We start from the raw sequence: 17554 nt of genomic DNA, 5'->3' as shown, positions 1-17554 counted from the left end.
TGAGTGAAAAGTTTAATGCTTCCTCCATAGTGACATTTATTTTGTGTCATATCTTATCTCGGAGGCGCTGTGGCTGAGAGGCACAGCGCTTGGCTTCTGAACCGAAGTCCCTGGTTCGAATCGATTTTTAATTCCGGGATCTTTGGGCGCCTCTGAGTCCATCCAGCTCTAATGACTACCTGACATCAGTAGGGGAAAAGTAAAGGCGGTTGGTCATTGTGCTGGCCGCATGACACCCTCGTTAACCTGTGGGGGCCACAGAAACAGATGACTTTACATCATCTGCCCTTTAGATCACAACGTCTGAAAGGGAAACTTTACTTACATACTACTTATCTTATCTATAGATTACAGACGTTAGTTCAAAAAAACGAAGATTATTACTCATTTCATTTGTCATGTATCTTAATCATTGACTTAAATTCTGACAAGTCATTGGTTTTCTTGGCTGACTCAAGTAACCCACGTTGTTGAGTCAACTTTCTATACAGAGAACAACAAATTAGCAGAAAACACTTTTGAAAAGTCTATGGTCATAGTAACTCCTTTATTTGTACATGAAAATGCTAGCTATGAATACGTTTTTCCGCCATGTATGAGAATCTCCAAATACGAACAATTTAAATGTAGAGAAATTCAATAATAAGAAAACTAATAGTTAAATAAAATAAACAAGTAATCAGAATAAAAAATTATCTATTAGATAAAGCTTTCTTTTTAAATATTATCTTCATTCATTATTGCTGCGATTGTTACCTTGTTTAGATACATAAATAATTATTATAAGTATACAGATTCTTAAATATTTTTTGTTTGTGACTTCCATAAATGGTATTTGAAATAATATAATCGCCAGACCAGACATACTGGAATGCATAATTTATCTTAGATTATATCTAGTCCTCTAAGTTCCTCATGAGCTCACTGCAATGCTGTGTGGCCTCAATCTTGGGTTGACGACAAGTTCACATCTGGAAACCAGTACCGGTCTGTCAACTTGTGGAGGTTTCTCTACTAGTGATGTGGGAAAGCGGTCATAGTAACAGAGCTCAGCCTGAATACAATGGCGTGGGACTTATGACTGAGTGATGTACACGAACTATTTTGTGTGTTGATTAGCCCGCCTTGTGGTACATAACAGTTTCAGGAATTCAGTCGTACCAAAAAAACATTTATATTTCTTGGAAATAAGGACAGATCCTTCCGAAAGAATGTGTGGCCTGAGCTAGCCAAGAAAACCGGTGACATTAAGCAGAATTTAGGTCATTGGTTAATATGCATGACTAAATGCATGACGCGTAGGACGTAATCATCTTCTTTTTTTTTTTTTTTTTTGAAGTAACGTCTGTATTATATAAGATTGTATTATATAAGATATGATAAGATATTACTGCATGATATTACTAGTCCCATTAGTTACTCTGTAAAGTAATTTGTAACGTATATTAACCCTTTCATATTTCAGTATTTAATGTTTTAGTGTCAAACGATCGTCCATCAGTTATTTAAAATCGCCAATGCCTTTTTTTTCCCGTGCCTACGGCAAAGAGTTAAAGAATGCCTCAAGGCTGTAGTTTCACTTTAGACTTGTGATTTAACCATAGAGTAGTCTTTTCCAATGCAACGTTTCAAAGAAACATTTCATAGGACCGTGTACAATGTACGACTATTACTAGATTGTGGATGAGGGGAACTTTTATGGCCTTGAATATGGATAGCACATATGTCAATTTGTTATTTACCAAGAGCTTTTCATGTTAGAATTTACCTTTTTAAGCGTCTTTCTGTATATCAAGTAGCTAAACATGCAAAATATTTAAAAAAGCTTATGTATGTGAGAGAACCGCAAATTACTGCCATATCTTTCAATGTTACTAGATTTATATCCGCTTTTCTATATGAAAAACAAAATTGATTGATTATCAATAATTAATTAATTAATTGGTTAATATTTTTGTTTTATTCACTTTTTTTAGGACATTGAATAATTGAGGAAAATTTAAATTTGATTTGAGAATGTGAAATGGAATAAATTACGTTTACAAGATTTGACCTAACAGACAGACAGACAGACAGTGTGATTTAATTGAAGTTTTGTAAAAATCACCATACTTTACTTTTCTTTGGCTTATCTAAGCTCAACACGTTACGTAAACTAACGAGGCATCAAACTTAACACGTTACGTAAACTAACGAGGCATCAAACTTAACACGTTACGTAAACTAACGAGGCATCAAACTTAACACGTTACGTAAACTGACGAGGCATCAAACTTAACACGTTACGTAAACTAACGAGGCATCAAACTTAACACGTTACGTAAACTAACGAGGCATCAAACTTAACACGTTACGTAAACTAACGAGGCATCAAACTTAACACGTTTAAGACTGGCACCAATGAATGTACGCAATGTGGACAGCATTGCATGTTAAAACCAAACCTGACTTTTTGACACTTAATCCTTCCCCGTGTCTCTGTGACCTCCAGAGCTACGAACAACCACCAGACCAGAAGCACTCGACCGTGTTAATTTTAAAGCCACATAGTGTGATTTCACCTCACCTTCATCTAGCACTAAGTTTGTTGGACCGTTGGGGCACCATAAAAGATCTGTTTCCCATCTTTCTCCATTCCTTTCTGTCTATTGCCTTGGATAGAAATCTCTTTCCGGCCCGTCCATTCGTTTAGGTTGTCCTCCCATCGCTTTATATGTCTGCCTCTTCTTTTTCATGGTACTGTTCCCTGGAGGAAGGTCTTTGCGAGCCCTGTGGAACTTGTGATATGGCCATAGAGTTTCATTAACGTTTTTGTTTAAAGTAGTAAGTAGGTCATCGTGGGGTCCAATCGCTGTGCCAATTCTGTCTCTAATCTCTTCGGTTGTGATGCGTCTTTGTGTGTAATACCTAGGATCTTTCTGTAACATCTCAATTCCCTAAGTACGACTGGATTGCTCTGACATATGTTCTTGTGTTTGGGTTAATGGGGACGATACAATAGTGAAAATAAAAGATGGACGAATTTCTGTTCGAGATTTTTTTTATTACTTTTTTAAACATTAAAAAATGCATTAGTTAAACATACCAATCAATACAAGTCTCTTTAATAAAGGTTAAAGTTTACAAAAACACAAATATGTACACAATTTAGAAGTTAAAGCGTTATGAAAACAAATGACCTTTGTACACTATACTGTTTATTTCTGTTGATCTCATTGTATATACAGTCTGAGAGACAGACACGCAAATATCAATTACATAATAGATAGCTAGACAGACAGACAGACAGACAGACATATAGACAGACAGACAGACAGACAGACAGATAGATAGATAGATAGATAGATAGATAGATAGATAGATAGATAGATAGATAGATAGATAGATAGATAGATAGATAGATAGATAGACAGACAGACAGACAGACAGACAGATAGAAAGATAGATAGATAGATAGATCGATAGACAGACAGACAGACAGACAGACAGACAGACAGACAGATAGATAGATAGATAGATAGATAGATAGATAGATAGATAGATAGATAGATAGTTAGATAGATAGATAGATAGACAGACAGACAGACAGACAGACAGACAGACAGATAGATAGATAGATAGATAGATAGATAGATAGATAGATAGATAGATAGATAGATAGATAGATAGATAGAGTATGTTAATGATTAAAAATTATAATAATAAAGTAATAATTTTTCATAAAAAAATGCAATAGAAAAGTAACAGTTAAAAGCACTTTATAATATGAAAAGAAAAAAAAAGAAAAACGGCTGCACTGCAAAATATCTGTAGAGAGAGAGAGAGAGCAATGAAGGTCGATTTATTTTCGAAGGCAACCTACAGATTCAAATAGCAGAGCAATAGCTGTAGTATTTCATATTTAGACTATAATTTTGTTGGATTTCATTGGATTTAAGAAAAATTTGGATAAACTCTCTTTTCAAACAAATAGTTCATGGCGTAGCAACAATGGAGCGACGAGGTTTAATGAACCCGGGCCCATGACCAAATAGTTCCATAAAGACACTTACAAGAAAACAACGTCTTGACTGTACACATTTACAAGCACTCACTGTGCTATTATATCTATAACAGATCTATAACACTCTCAATCAAGGGGAGAGAGCGTACCTTCACATCCTTTGCCCGGGGGGGGGGGCACGAGTAGCTTGTTACGCCACTGCAAATAGTTTTGCCTTGATGCCCATTGAAAGAATAGGAGATAATTTCTTCCATTCAAACGTAGCTAAGATATCATTGGACTATCATTTGACTTTCATTGGACTATCATTAGACTATCATTGGACTATTTGACATTATCTCGCTAACATGTATGTAACAATATCAGTAATGAATGGACATACAAAGACATAAATTATGGGCTAAATAAAAGGTGTACAAAATAGAAATTCATATCCCTCCCAAAAAAATAACATGTATATATATATATCGTGGCACTTACTCATTTGTTATTTTATCTTGCCACATTATTTTAAAGACCCGCCTTAGGCATCGGAGGTGGAAGATATTTAGCCATGACTAGGTTGACCATGTTTCATCTACTCATATAGCAAAATGCTCATCATACAGATCCGGTAGACTAAAGCTTTGGTATTGTTAGTCAGCAAGGTATTGTCCCACACCCTTATCTGCAGTCGTGACATGGCACCCATTGCCTTGGCTATCCTTTGTTAATGTCTTTATTCAGTAGAACATATAATGAATAGCAAAAATGGTCAACAGTTTCCAGTGGTTGGCCATTAACGGTTACGTGAAGTGTTCTGAACTAGTATTGTAGTCTTGCTTTGACTTATATGTGAGCCAAACTTCTGGCAAGCAGCAGCTGGTTTGTCAACCAGGGTCTAAAGATGTGTGGAAGAGTCAGCCACAACAGCTGCATCATCAGCATAGAGGAGTTCCCGATAAGTACCTTCCTGTGTTTTTTGCGCTCAAACTTGATACATTAAAGATTTTTCCAGAGGATCTTGTACTGAGAAATACACCTACTTCGAGATTGTGCTGTAAGCATAATGCAGTAGGCTCAGCCATCACTCCCCCTCCCCCCGGGCCACCCCGAAAAAGTTAATACTCATGAGGAACTTTAATAATATTGTCCATTTATTCAGCTTCATACAAAGTTAAAAAGAGAAGCTTCTTTAATGAGGTTCCGGTGGTATGATAGCTCTTACAAAGTCCGCTGGGTATGATGAAAAGTCTTGAAACTGGTTCTGGAAGCTTTGGATCGAGATCCCTTGCCCTGAATCTGGCTGAAAACTACGATACTTGTCAAGGGAATCTAAAATGTGAGGGGAGGTAATACTTAAAAAATTATCTGGATAAACAGGCAATTGTTCAGATATATTCTGGAAACTTCCAAATGAATCTCCTTGGCCGGAGTCTGGTTGAAAGGTGAAATGATGGTTGTAATATCTGGTTTGCGGGTTAGTTCTTAGAATGTGTGTTTCTGTTCGTTCAGGAGATAATACATCCAGAATGGATGCTGAAATTTTTGAGTTAGAGTGTGCGGGCTGACTCCTGAAGATTACTTCATCATCGGTGTGCAACAAACAATGTTGTTGAGTTTGAGACAAAGAGTGATATGGTAACGATGCACGCGTGTTCTGGATCTCCCTCGCAAAGTCGGACACGTTGGAATAAGACTCTGAAAATTCACTACATTTTTCCAAAGGCACAAGGCCAGCAATTATACGGCGACTGGGAATAGTGTTTTGACCTACGCTGGATAGTTCGTCGATATCGGTGATAGTTATCACCGAGAAATCTATGTCCGGATCGTTCACGGGCTGGTTTTCGGCTATTTTCGAGAACATACTGACTACAGACTTCCAATGATCCGATTCTTCAGCCGCTGAAGCCATCGGCGGGGTTTTAAACCGGAATGAAGTCAGGAAATATTTGATATCTTTCGGTAAATAAAACACTTTGTCTTCATCCTGAAGTCTATTGTTGACCAGACCTGGCATGTTGTGTAGCGAGGGTGTGACGGAAGACAACGGTGGCCGTCTTTTACTGAAATTGTCTAAAACTGTGAGATGACCATCAGAACTAAGGTCTTCGCAGATAGTCTCACTAGTCGTAGGCTGGTGAGAAAATATTACGGTCAGTATCTCGTATCCAGAATTCTTGGACGTCCACGGCCAGCCGCAAAACGTTTGTTTTTTGCTGGAGCAGTTTCTCTTAGAGTACCAGCTGCCATTTAAACAATGGACAGTGGAAGGAAAAAATAAGTAGATCTTGTAATGATGCTTTCGTCTCTCTCTGTTTTCCGTGACGTCGACAACGTCTTCCGAAGGGTCAATTAAAGACGTCTGTTGGTCAGCTAAGGATGCAGAGCTTTCAGAAGATGGATACGAGAATCGGATGTCTACCTCAGCATGAAGAAGTTCAGTCAGAAGATTGCTGAATGTGGTAGAAATCCTCTCCTCTAACTTCCGCGTAACTACAGCATTGATGCACAGAAAAACATTCCCTAGGAAATAAAAAATATATAGGTTATTGTTGTATTTGATGTTTTCATTTCAATATATGTATTGCGAAATGAATCTATCCGTTACGCTACTTACGTACATAATGGTCTAGCATTGACCCATTCTGCTAATGTAAAAACTGCAATCGTTTGCTACAAAATCTGAGACTTTGAAATTCGTGTCACTATTTAAAGCCTGTTAGGTTTTAATGATTTGCCCGAAATGTTTGCTCTGTTTTAGTTTGGCCCCCATATGTCATACGGCACAGCCCTGCCAACTTTTTTTTTTATTTAAGCTCCCAATTTTAAAATCGGGTATTGGTAAAACAAAAAAGAGATCATAATAACTAGATTTTGTTTACGAACTGAAATAATTTCAGCTTGCATTAAAGCTCTTAGAGAGGGAGCGTTGTCTCTTATATAACTACACTTATTGGAAAGAGACATACCTTGATGAGGCTTCAGGTGTTTATACAAACAGAAAATCATCAGCAATAGAAACAAAGGAGATAACACCACAAGTATTATCACCAGAATAAGGTAATTCTCAGCTGAAACAAAATATTAAACATTAGTCATAAATTGATAACAAATAATTGTAAAATGTTTACCTGCCTCTAACATAAAGATATATTGACTGAGTAATACTTATGGACAAAGGGGCATAAATAATGTCAATGTCTTCGATTCCCAAGATAAAGGATGAGGGCAGTATTTCACATGGCCACGCAAGACCAGTTGCGACCTAAATATTTTGCCACATATCATGCAGACTAAGCCGTTGTCCGCCGGTGGTCTATTTAAGTTTTATTTACGTCTTCTGCGCCTGTCTTCTACAAGACCTTTTCTATGGGCCTTAAGTGTTCCAAGCGGTCTTCGTGAGATGTCTTCAACAGTCTATTTTAAAGGCCATCTACTGCCAGCTTTCCTCTGTGCCAGTTAGAGCAGAATAACGACCAAGTTGATCTTTATAGCGCTAACAGGGCGCACCTCTCTTACGCCGTCCTCCTTTAAGGTCCCCTTTAAAATCGTCAAATAAGATCGCCTTTAGCTTACTTTAGCATGCGGTCGCCCCCACCCCAACTATCTATCCTAACTTTACAGGAACTGTTCGGTATTGATAACATATAAACATATCACAACTGTGCTCAGGATTTGGTGCTTTTATCAAATGTGCATCAAGCCTTCTGAAAATTGACCTACAGGATTTATCACTCGTGTCAGTGTATACTGACCTACAGGATATATCTTACTTGTCACTGTATACTGACCTACAGAATTTATCACACGTGTCACTGTATACTGACCTACAGAATTTATCACACGTGTTACTGTATACTGACCTACAGAATGTATCACACTTGTCACTGTATACTGACCTACAGGATATATCTTACTTGTCACTGTATACTAAACTACAGAATTTATCACACTTGTCACTGTAAACTGACCTACAGAATTTATCACACTTGTCACTGTATACTGACCTACAGAATTTATCACACTTGTCACTGTATACTGACCTACAGAATGTATCACACTTGTCACTGTATACTGACCTACAGGATTTATCACACTTGTCACTGTATACTGACCTACAGGATTTATCACTCGTGTCACTGTATACTGACCTACAGAATTTATCACTCGTGTCACTGTATACTGACCTACAGAATATATCTTACTTGTCACTGTATACTGACCTACAGAATTTATCACACTTGTCACTGTATACTGACCGACAGGATTTATCACACGTGTCACTGTATACTGACCTACAGAATTTATCACACTTGTCACTGTATACTGACCTACAGGATATATCTTACTTGTCACTGTATACTAACCTACAGAATTTATCACACTTGTCACTGTATACTGACCTACAGAATTTATCACACTTGTCACTGTATACTGACCTACAGAATTTATCACACTTGTCACTGTATACTGACCTACAGGATTTATCACTCGTGTCACTGTATACTGACCTACAGGATATATCTTACTTGTCACTGTATACTGACCTACAGAATTTATCACACTTGTCACTGTATACTGACCTACAGAATTTATCACACTTGTCACTGTATACTGACCTACAGAATTTATCACACTTGTCACTGTATACTGACCTACAGGATTTATCACTCGTGTCACTGTATACTGACCTACAGGATATATCTTACTTGTCACTGTATACTGACCTACAGAATTTATCACACTTGTCACTGTATTCTGACCGACAGGATTTATCACTCGTGTCACTGTATACTGACCTACAGAATTTATCACACTTGTCACTGTATTCTGACCGACAGGATTTATCAATCGTGTCACTGTATACTGACCTACAGGATTTATCTCACTTGTTACTGTATACTGACCTACAGGTGTTGCAGAATTGTCCAAGGTGACCATGTCAGAGAATTCTTCGGCACACACAAACTCCTGTTTGTCACATACATTGCCCATTGGGCTAAGCAGGACTCTGTACTGACCATCGGCTACGTCTTTAAACATGACGCTTGTCTGACCTTTTAGAACCTGAAACATAGATACCCCACAAAATGGGAATTTAGTAACGCTGATTTCAATGAAATACTCACATAACACCCTAGTCAATACTATTTGTTTCTTAAACCTGCTCTGGTACCATGGGGTCAATATGACCCTAGCCATCTTTGGGTCATTTTTTTTTCAACTATCACGATTACTTACCTCGCCTGCCATGCATTTTTTCGTAAAGCCTTCATGAGTATCTTACACATAATGGAGAATTTCAAATTATTACCGGTTACTTATTATTTGGTGGGGTTTTTCTTCGCCTGAGGTCCTATTTACCCCATGGAATCATCAATGTGTTTAAGGTGTTTACAGTAATTTACACCGACACCAACAGTCAGGGCCGGCCCTAACAATCACGGGGCTCTATGTGAAACAGTTGTGTTGGGCCCAGTCTGCGCAGGGATAATGATAATAAGTAAAAATTTAGACTTTGTATTATTATTAAATTCGTCTTTACATTTTATTCATTCTTTAATCTTTACTAAGTGCAAAATCTCGATCAAATTTACTTTACTTTACGAGCCATACGTTAAGCGAAGTCATATATTATATCATCAAAATTCTGATTCCTACATTAATCATGCTCAATAGCAAGAATTGACAAATTGTTCAATCTATCTTCGCGAATTGTTGACTTCAAGTAATTCTTGATTAGTTTGAGGTGCGATAAGTTTCTTTCACCAGATGCTACAGTAACGGGCATTGTTAGAAGCTACGGGTATTGTTAAAAGTATTCTGGGTGCAGCAAAGTAGTTTGGGAAAGCAGTTATTCTTTCATTAGTGAACAGATTAGCTAAAATTTCTACTGAGGTTTGGCGATATTTCGTAGAATATGCCTTAAAGATGACAATTTTGTCTATTTTTCAGATGTAAATAATTTCAGTTATAATGGTTTAATTTAATATTTTACACCTAGTATTAGAGAGGGGACTATGAAAGTGCGGGGCACACTGCGGCCGCATAGGTTGCAGTGGCTTAAGACCGACCCTGCCAACAGCACGCACCACACAGTCTCATCCAGGACAACGCAAGATATCTTATATTTGTCCCAGAACATGGGACATAGTTACAATTGTACAATTGTTCAGATATTGTTCATATTTCTTGCGTTAATTTGCTGTGCTCTGTTCTATCTCTAGGCCAGTGAAAAATCTCCTACATCAGACACGAAACGAAATGCTTAGGATTGAGATTATGGTCCCTGTCTTCAGTTACTAGATGTATTCAAGTCTAACTTTTCTGCCACACATAATTCAACAGGTTTTTATGAATGGTTTGTTTTCATTACTCAATCATACTCAAACTGTGGGCGAGGCCTGATTGGCGTGCCATTGTATACAGGTGGAACTGTCCAAGTATGTGTTAATCCTACATCTTAAGAGAAGTTATGTATGTTGTTTTTTGTATTTTTCTTTGCCATCGATGAAATGGTTCCTGATGATTTACACTGTTCATTATAATAAACCCGAATAAGCATTTTTTGCATTCAGTAGAAGATTACATTGCCAAAAACACAAAAGACAAAACGTAAGTTCCAAGCTTTCACAATGACTAGGGTAATGTTAACATCGTTCAGAAGTTGTTCAAACTTGATGATCATTTGGTTTGTCTATTGTCCTCTGCTGTAGATACATTTACGTACACATGTGTCTTACATGCCTAACCAACAAGGGTCCTTGGGATTGAAATTCTTTTGAAAGAAACTATATACAAATTTACTACTGAAGCCCTAAAAGTCACTGAAACTAAAACGCAAAACTTATATTTAATTGTTATCATACGCCGATCAATCTAGAATTGGTGTTTTAAAATAATTATATTTCTTTTTTATGTTTTACAACAGGTAGAATAAAATTTCACTTGTAAATTCAGAAAATTAGAACGTTTCAATCACGTCCAAACATTCAACCTAATTTTAAACCAAAAAAAAAAAACATCCTTTAAAACAGACATGTCAAACACAGCATCCCAGGACCGCATGCGGCCCGCGACCACTTTGCATGCGGCCCGCTTAGCCAGGTAAAAATTTTCAAAATAATATTAAACTAATACGCTGGAAAATAAGAGATGACAAGCTACTTGAATTGAAAAATAATATTTGTTAAACTGAACAACAATAGTGATTCTGCAGTGAAAGCAAGCTACATTTTGTCAAACTTAATTGCAAGCCATAGCAAATCATTTAGTGAATGTGATTTTATGAAGGAGTGTGTCGTTAAAGCTGCGGGAGTAATATGTCCAGAATTCAAAGACATTATGTTAACTAGGAACACTGTGGCAGATAGAATAAATGACAAGTCAATCAGATTGCGCAAAAGGGTTGATTGCACTTGGGCCCATGACTCTTGACCAGTTGAGGCCCACGAGGGATGAAACTAATGAAAAAAATATAATTTGGCATGTTAGATATGAAAAGCTCTTTCAAAATATCTTAAACGCTGCACGAAACTTTATATTAGTTTTAAAACAATAACTCCTGTTTTAAGTAATAGTTAATGCACCAATGGCATGGATTACTTAAATGTAAATATCTGCTTTCCATCATATTTATTGTAAAAAGGTGGCTAACCCTTACTGTACGTTTGAGGGTACTTTTGTTCCCATTGATAGTATTGTTATTAATGAGAGGGGGAAGAGAAAGAGAGAAAGAAAATTTAGTTTAGAAATATTGATGTGTTGTACAGATAAATAAGGAAAAAGGGGGGGGGGGAGTAACAATATAAATAGATCTATAGTGACCATAGGGATAGCACTGGTGGTCACGGATTAATATTTCGACGGATTAATATTTCTACACATTCGATAATTATTCAATTTTCTCAAAGCTTTATTTGTTTCTTTTATTTGAAGTATTTAAAATACTCAGTTTTATCATATTTTGTAGGATCGTTGTGCTAATCTATTCTAAGGTTTCCTTTCAGAAAATCAAAGAAAAAACTTTGTGTGTTGATGCAGGGGCGGAGTGGGTGTCAAAAAAGGCCCTGGAATTTCCAGACGATCCGGCCCATAAATTGTATATCATAATTATATAAGGTAAAATAATAATAATTATTATTATAGCCTTTATATAGCGCTACTTTCATGCTTATAGCATGATCAGAGCGCTTTGGTCCAATCTCATTTGTGGACCGGTGGGGGGTATCTAGGAGTTGGTAAACGCAACTCTGCCCGAGTCGGGTGTCGAACCTCGAGCCCCCTTCTAGGTAGCCAAGACAAGCCAAGTTCAAGCGCACTTGGCCTCTCGCTTCCCACAATAATAAATAATGTAAAAGATAATATAGACCTCGTGTTTCTTTTTAATTTTTAAACGGATAAAATCTACAAACATGTATGTAAGTAAATCGCCATCTGTGTGGTGTGTGGTGTCAGGTGGCCGGTAACGACCAACTGCCTTCATTTTCCCCCAACCAATGTCAGGTGTCATTAGAGCTAGGTGGATCTCGAAATTAAAAACCACAGTCTTCACAAGGATTTGGAAGCCAATCACTTTACCACTCAGCCAGTGTGCGTCTTGTCTATGAATGAAGGCTATAACATTATTTCGGGAATATGTGTTAGATTAAATTGGTATTAAACTGTAAAAGATTTCTTCAAACTCACTTTTATAAGATAATATTATAGACCCTCAATCTCAATTTAATACATGTCTTAATGACATTCATGATGCCCTTTAGGTTGCCCTACAGGCCCATTTGGGTACCGGCCCACCGGGCATTTGCCCGAATGCCCATATAGTCAGTCCGCCCTTGTGTGTATGTGTCCCGAAATGTTGTTTTTTATTCTGTATTGTGTAAAAACATTTAACAACAATGAAAAGGGAGATGAAATCTAAACAAACAATCAAACAAAAAACATTAAATATTAAGCAAGCAAATGAACCAAAGTATATTACATAGGTATCGTGCTTGAATTATTAAAAGATATGACCAAACCGAATTGGAGAGCAGTTTTATAACAAGGATCTAGAAGCTAGTGAGATGTCTACATTGATCATGGAATAGTGTCCTTCTCTGAACAATGCTTAGTATTCGGTTCATAGTTCTTAAAGAAAGTTAACACCATTATATTTATACAAAAACCTCTAGCCAGGCTTTATTTAAAACTGCTATGAATATTGAAATTTGACAGGAAAACAAAGCCCCACAGATTGAAAACGAGATAATAGACCTGTTGGACGATGCAGTTCTGACGAAAATCCCGTTACTGTATGAGGTCCAATCCGCGCCATTTGTCTCTTCATTTGTGAGAGCACTCAAGACATATCAAAAGTTGATCAAATTAATTTTTTTGTGTGTGATCTCCGATGTGGTAATACCCCCCAAAAAATATCAATTAGAGAGTCTTTCTAGGTTTTCATATGTGTGAGAACTAGACGTCTGCAGAATTGGCTGAACGAATGCTCCAAGTAATGAATAAATAAACTGCGAGACCAAAGCTATACTGGTGTTTTCAATATGAGTGGATACTGGATAGTATAATAACCGTCGGGTATTACTCATTTTGCTAACCACAACTAAAGTCGTTTCCGATTTCTATGACTTGGTTCAAAATATGTCTGTGTCTTGAATACAATAGGGAGAGCATAGGACACTCAAAAACTGTTGTCCACAAGGTTGTCAAGGAATAATTCTCTGACTGCAATGAGAATTAGATAGTTTGATGTCCTAACCCTGTTAACACAAATGACTTTGTGTTCCTCAAAGGTAAAAGAATGCCTGGAAACTGCAGCACTTAGAGGAAAATTAGAAACATTCGATAATATAATTGTACTTCTTGTTTAGTACACAATGGTATAGCGCAGTCAGAGATGTGTCGAAAATACTGAAAGTGAGCAGCAAGACCTACATAAAACAGAAAGTCAACTGAAGAAGATCTAGATTGAGGTAAATCATTTGAGAAATGACTTTTAGAGAGTCATAAACGAGATTGCTGAAGTAGCTCGATCTAGGGGTATGGATACAGGTTTGTTTTTGCTCTACACCATTGCGGAATGTTGGAAGGAAGAAATAATTTCAAAATCAACGTATTTTTACAGCACTATCATTGTCATTGTTTCATAATACCTTGACAGATTTCATGGACAGGGAAAAATTGTCATCATGTTTGAGTCCTTAATGCCCAGTTTCATTTCAAGTGCAAACGAAAATTATGACAAAAACAACAAATAATATATGATGCCACCATTCTCCTAGTCGTATTTTGACACAGATGATATTGCCATAGGATATTGTTCAGGGATGCAATCCTCTAAAGAAGCTTTTCATAACGACATATCAAGTCTCCCCGAGATTTGCAGTTTTTTTTTATCATAAACAGCTACATTTAAGCTGTTTTTATCATAGACAATAACATTTGATCATAAAGTTTTCCAAACATTTTCAAAGCTTGCATCTTATTTCTCAATTTCAATTTGTTTCGTTTAGCGGTCTTTTTTAAAATTTGGTTTGCTTCACTCTGTGTTCTTTCCAATGAGCGAGAAACAGCCAAAAGTTTTTAGAAATAGATGCACTGTAAAAATGTTTGTAAAATATTTTACTTATTTCGGATGTTCCTTCAGAGTTGAAGATAATTACTTCCTAGTCCAAACCTCCCGCAGGACGACGGGGGATGGGAGCGGGCAGGGTTTGAACCCTGGGCCATCGATAAGTCCAAACGACAGTCCAGCGTGCAAACCGCACGACCAGGCAGCAATCCTGGTTACTGACTTCACTATTTGTAGACCAGAAAAATGTTCCAACTATTTACTGTTAAATGATGGAAGTAGAATTAGATTATAGTTTATAAGAATATTTGAAAGTTTTTAACTAGAAACGTTTTAGTACCATGTAAATATGTAGAATGTAGAACTCATTTCTTTAGTCATTTGAAACATATTTAAGTCGTTTAATTCTGTTAAGACATTGTACAAACATTAACTTTTAAGACACTATTACTTGTTGGAGTCCTAACTGAATCAAACGTAATGATATTGCTACTATTTACTTATTCAAAAAAAAAAGCTACACCACTTGTGTCTTTCAGTAAATGTAACGTTACATTCAAATTACTCAATTGTTTTGTCTCACTTAGTATTCATCGTATTGGGTTGGGGGGGGGGGGGGGCACCGACATATTCTTGAACCCGGGCCCACGGGTACCTTGCTACGCCACTGATGCGGCGGGCAGAGTTGAAACCCGGGACGAGACTCCATAGCAACATTCAATTCGTTAGGGCAAACATCCTGACCTATTGACTGAGAATTAATTAGATAATCACAAGAACTATCTTTGGTTCAGTCTAATCAACACAAGTGCATTATGATGCCTTCATACCGTTTCAGTCTTGACCACTCTATGTCTGGTCATCAGCGACACCCGGACCATTGCGATGACGTTCTTCAGTGGGTGGAAAACGACGTGTACCATTCTCTCTTTCGGCACAGCGGCTACAGCAATCAACTTCTGGACCCAGACATCCTCTTTGAAGTACAACAAGAACATACAGAGACATACTTATACAATTATAATTCTATTCTCAAATAATGTATTGAGATCACGTATAGATAAAAATTAAGAATCACTTTAATATATTAAGCTATTAGCTTTAAAAAAATTATAAATATTTGATTCTGCATTGCTTACAAGAACAAAATTATTTTTTTAAATTAAATAGTTTATCAACACTATTGTTTCATTACAGACCTTCACCAACAGATGCCTGAGAAATATCCTAAAAATACACTGGTATGACAAAGTAGAAAACGCCAAACTGTGGGAGATGAGTGGACAGAAAAATATAGAAGTGCAGATCTTAGAGAGGAAGTGGAGATGGATTGGTCACACCCTTAGAAAAGATACCAGCAACAGAGCTAGGCAGGCCTTAGAGTGGAACCCCCAGGGAACAAGACGCAGAGGAAGACCAAAAAGAACATGGCGACGCAGTGTACTTGAAGAAGCAGAGAAGACCGGGAAGAGCTGGGACACCATCAAAACGCTAGCAAGAGACTGTGGAGAGTGGCGTGTTTTTGTCGAGGCCCTATGTTCCATGAGGAACTCAAAGGAGTGATGATGAAAATTGTTTCATGTACACCCGCAAAAAAAGCAAGTTACTTATACTTGTGCATCCGGTATGAACATCCACTATTTGAAAAAACTTCAACTTCTCTTTTTTTTATGTTCTTGAATCATGCAACTGACCACTAACTTACCGTCCATGTCTCGTTCATCCCGGGGCCAGGTGATCTTGTACAATAAGCTGTGGTTGGTGGGAATAGTGGTCAGATCTAAGGTATAGTTGCCTGGTGCAATGTCAACACCAAGGCACTCACTGGGCACTGTCAGGTTCTAGGATTAAAGTATAAAACATTATTTTAAAAATTAAATTACATACAGAAGGTCAGAAAATAACTTAAGTTGTATGCAAATATTGAAGCAATGTTTTATTGAAATCACCCCCAAAACATGTTTAAAGATTTGAGGAGTCAATTACAAAGATTGGGTTACAAACAAAGAAACCTAATGCCGAACTGGGACTCGACCACTTAATAAGGCTGTGACTCTGTGACTGAACGTTGCTTGAGGTTTGAGGGACATTTTCTCTGACAGAATGAATCACGATTAACAAGAGTTGCAATGAAATGGAGACCAATAAGAGAAAAGTGCAAAAAAGGGACGCCCTCGTATAACTTGGTGTTAAACCTTTATGGAGGACTTCAGAGCAGTGGACACCGCCTGAGAAAAGACTGCATATGTCACCTGTGACAGATCCCTGTGGTGACAGCTTGCGGCCATATGCGCCGAACGGCGCGGGAAGAGTTAAGCCTAAGTAAGTAATTACGATATTTTATGCATTGAAATAGTAGATCTATAACTAAATCAGTCTGAACTTGAAAGCATCACATCTGTTTAACAAAAGAAAAAAAAAAACATTTAGGATCGTGCGATTCATTGGATGCATTATCAAAAGATCACCTGTTTCTATTTAAAAAAAAAAAAAAAAAAAGAAAAGTTCCCCTTTCAGACCTTGCAATCTGTAGGGCAGATAATGTTAAGGTCACATGTTTCTGTGGCCAACAGTTAATGATAATTGTGTCATGTGGCCAGCACAACGACCAACCGCTTTTACTTTCACCAACTAAAGTCAGGTACCCATTAGAGTTAGGTGGACTCAATGGCGCCATAAAAATCACGAAATTCAAAATCTCATTCTTGTCCGAGATTCGAACCCAGGACCCCAGGTTCGGAAGCCATGCGTTTAACTCCTCAGCCATCGCGCCCCATCCTGTTTCTATGACCGACGATGAAAGAGTATGTCATGCGGCCAGAACAACGACTGGCAGCTTTTACAGACCCCATTAGAGTTGGACGGAAATTCCCGAAATACAAAATCCCAGTAATCAGGGGGATTCGAATCCAAGGTCCTCGTCCACGACATTCCCCATCTGTTTAAAAAAGTTATTTAACATATTTTTGGGTTGAAGAATCTATTTGTGATTTCTC

At 37.4% G+C, this 17554-nt stretch overlaps 1 protein-coding gene across 1 annotated transcript in view; it reads right to left on the bottom strand.

The window, feature by feature from the left end:
* Positions 1–3022: 3022 nt before the first annotated feature.
* The window catches only part of LOC106064063 (uncharacterized), a 40601-nt gene continuing 26069 nt past the window's right edge, over positions 3023–17554 (bottom strand). The window contains exons 5-9 of the mRNA XM_013222553.2: positions 16264–16399; positions 15389–15534; positions 8896–9055; positions 6958–7059; positions 3023–6511 (exon numbers count right to left, since the gene is read on the bottom strand). Coding sequence (XP_013078007.2) covers positions 5178–6511; positions 6958–7059; positions 8896–9055; positions 15389–15534; positions 16264–16399 — 1878 coding nt within the window. The 3' untranslated portion in view covers positions 3023–5177. The remainder of the gene's footprint in view (positions 6512–6957; positions 7060–8895; positions 9056–15388; positions 15535–16263; positions 16400–17554) is intronic.

The sequence above is a fragment of the Biomphalaria glabrata genome, chromosome 4 (genome assembly GCF_947242115.1).
Source record: "Biomphalaria glabrata chromosome 4, xgBioGlab47.1, whole genome shotgun sequence".
NCBI lineage: Eukaryota > Metazoa > Mollusca > Gastropoda > Planorbidae > Biomphalaria > Biomphalaria glabrata.
Note: the sequence above shows the minus strand (reverse complement) of the source record. Positions and strands in the feature narration are given on the sequence as shown.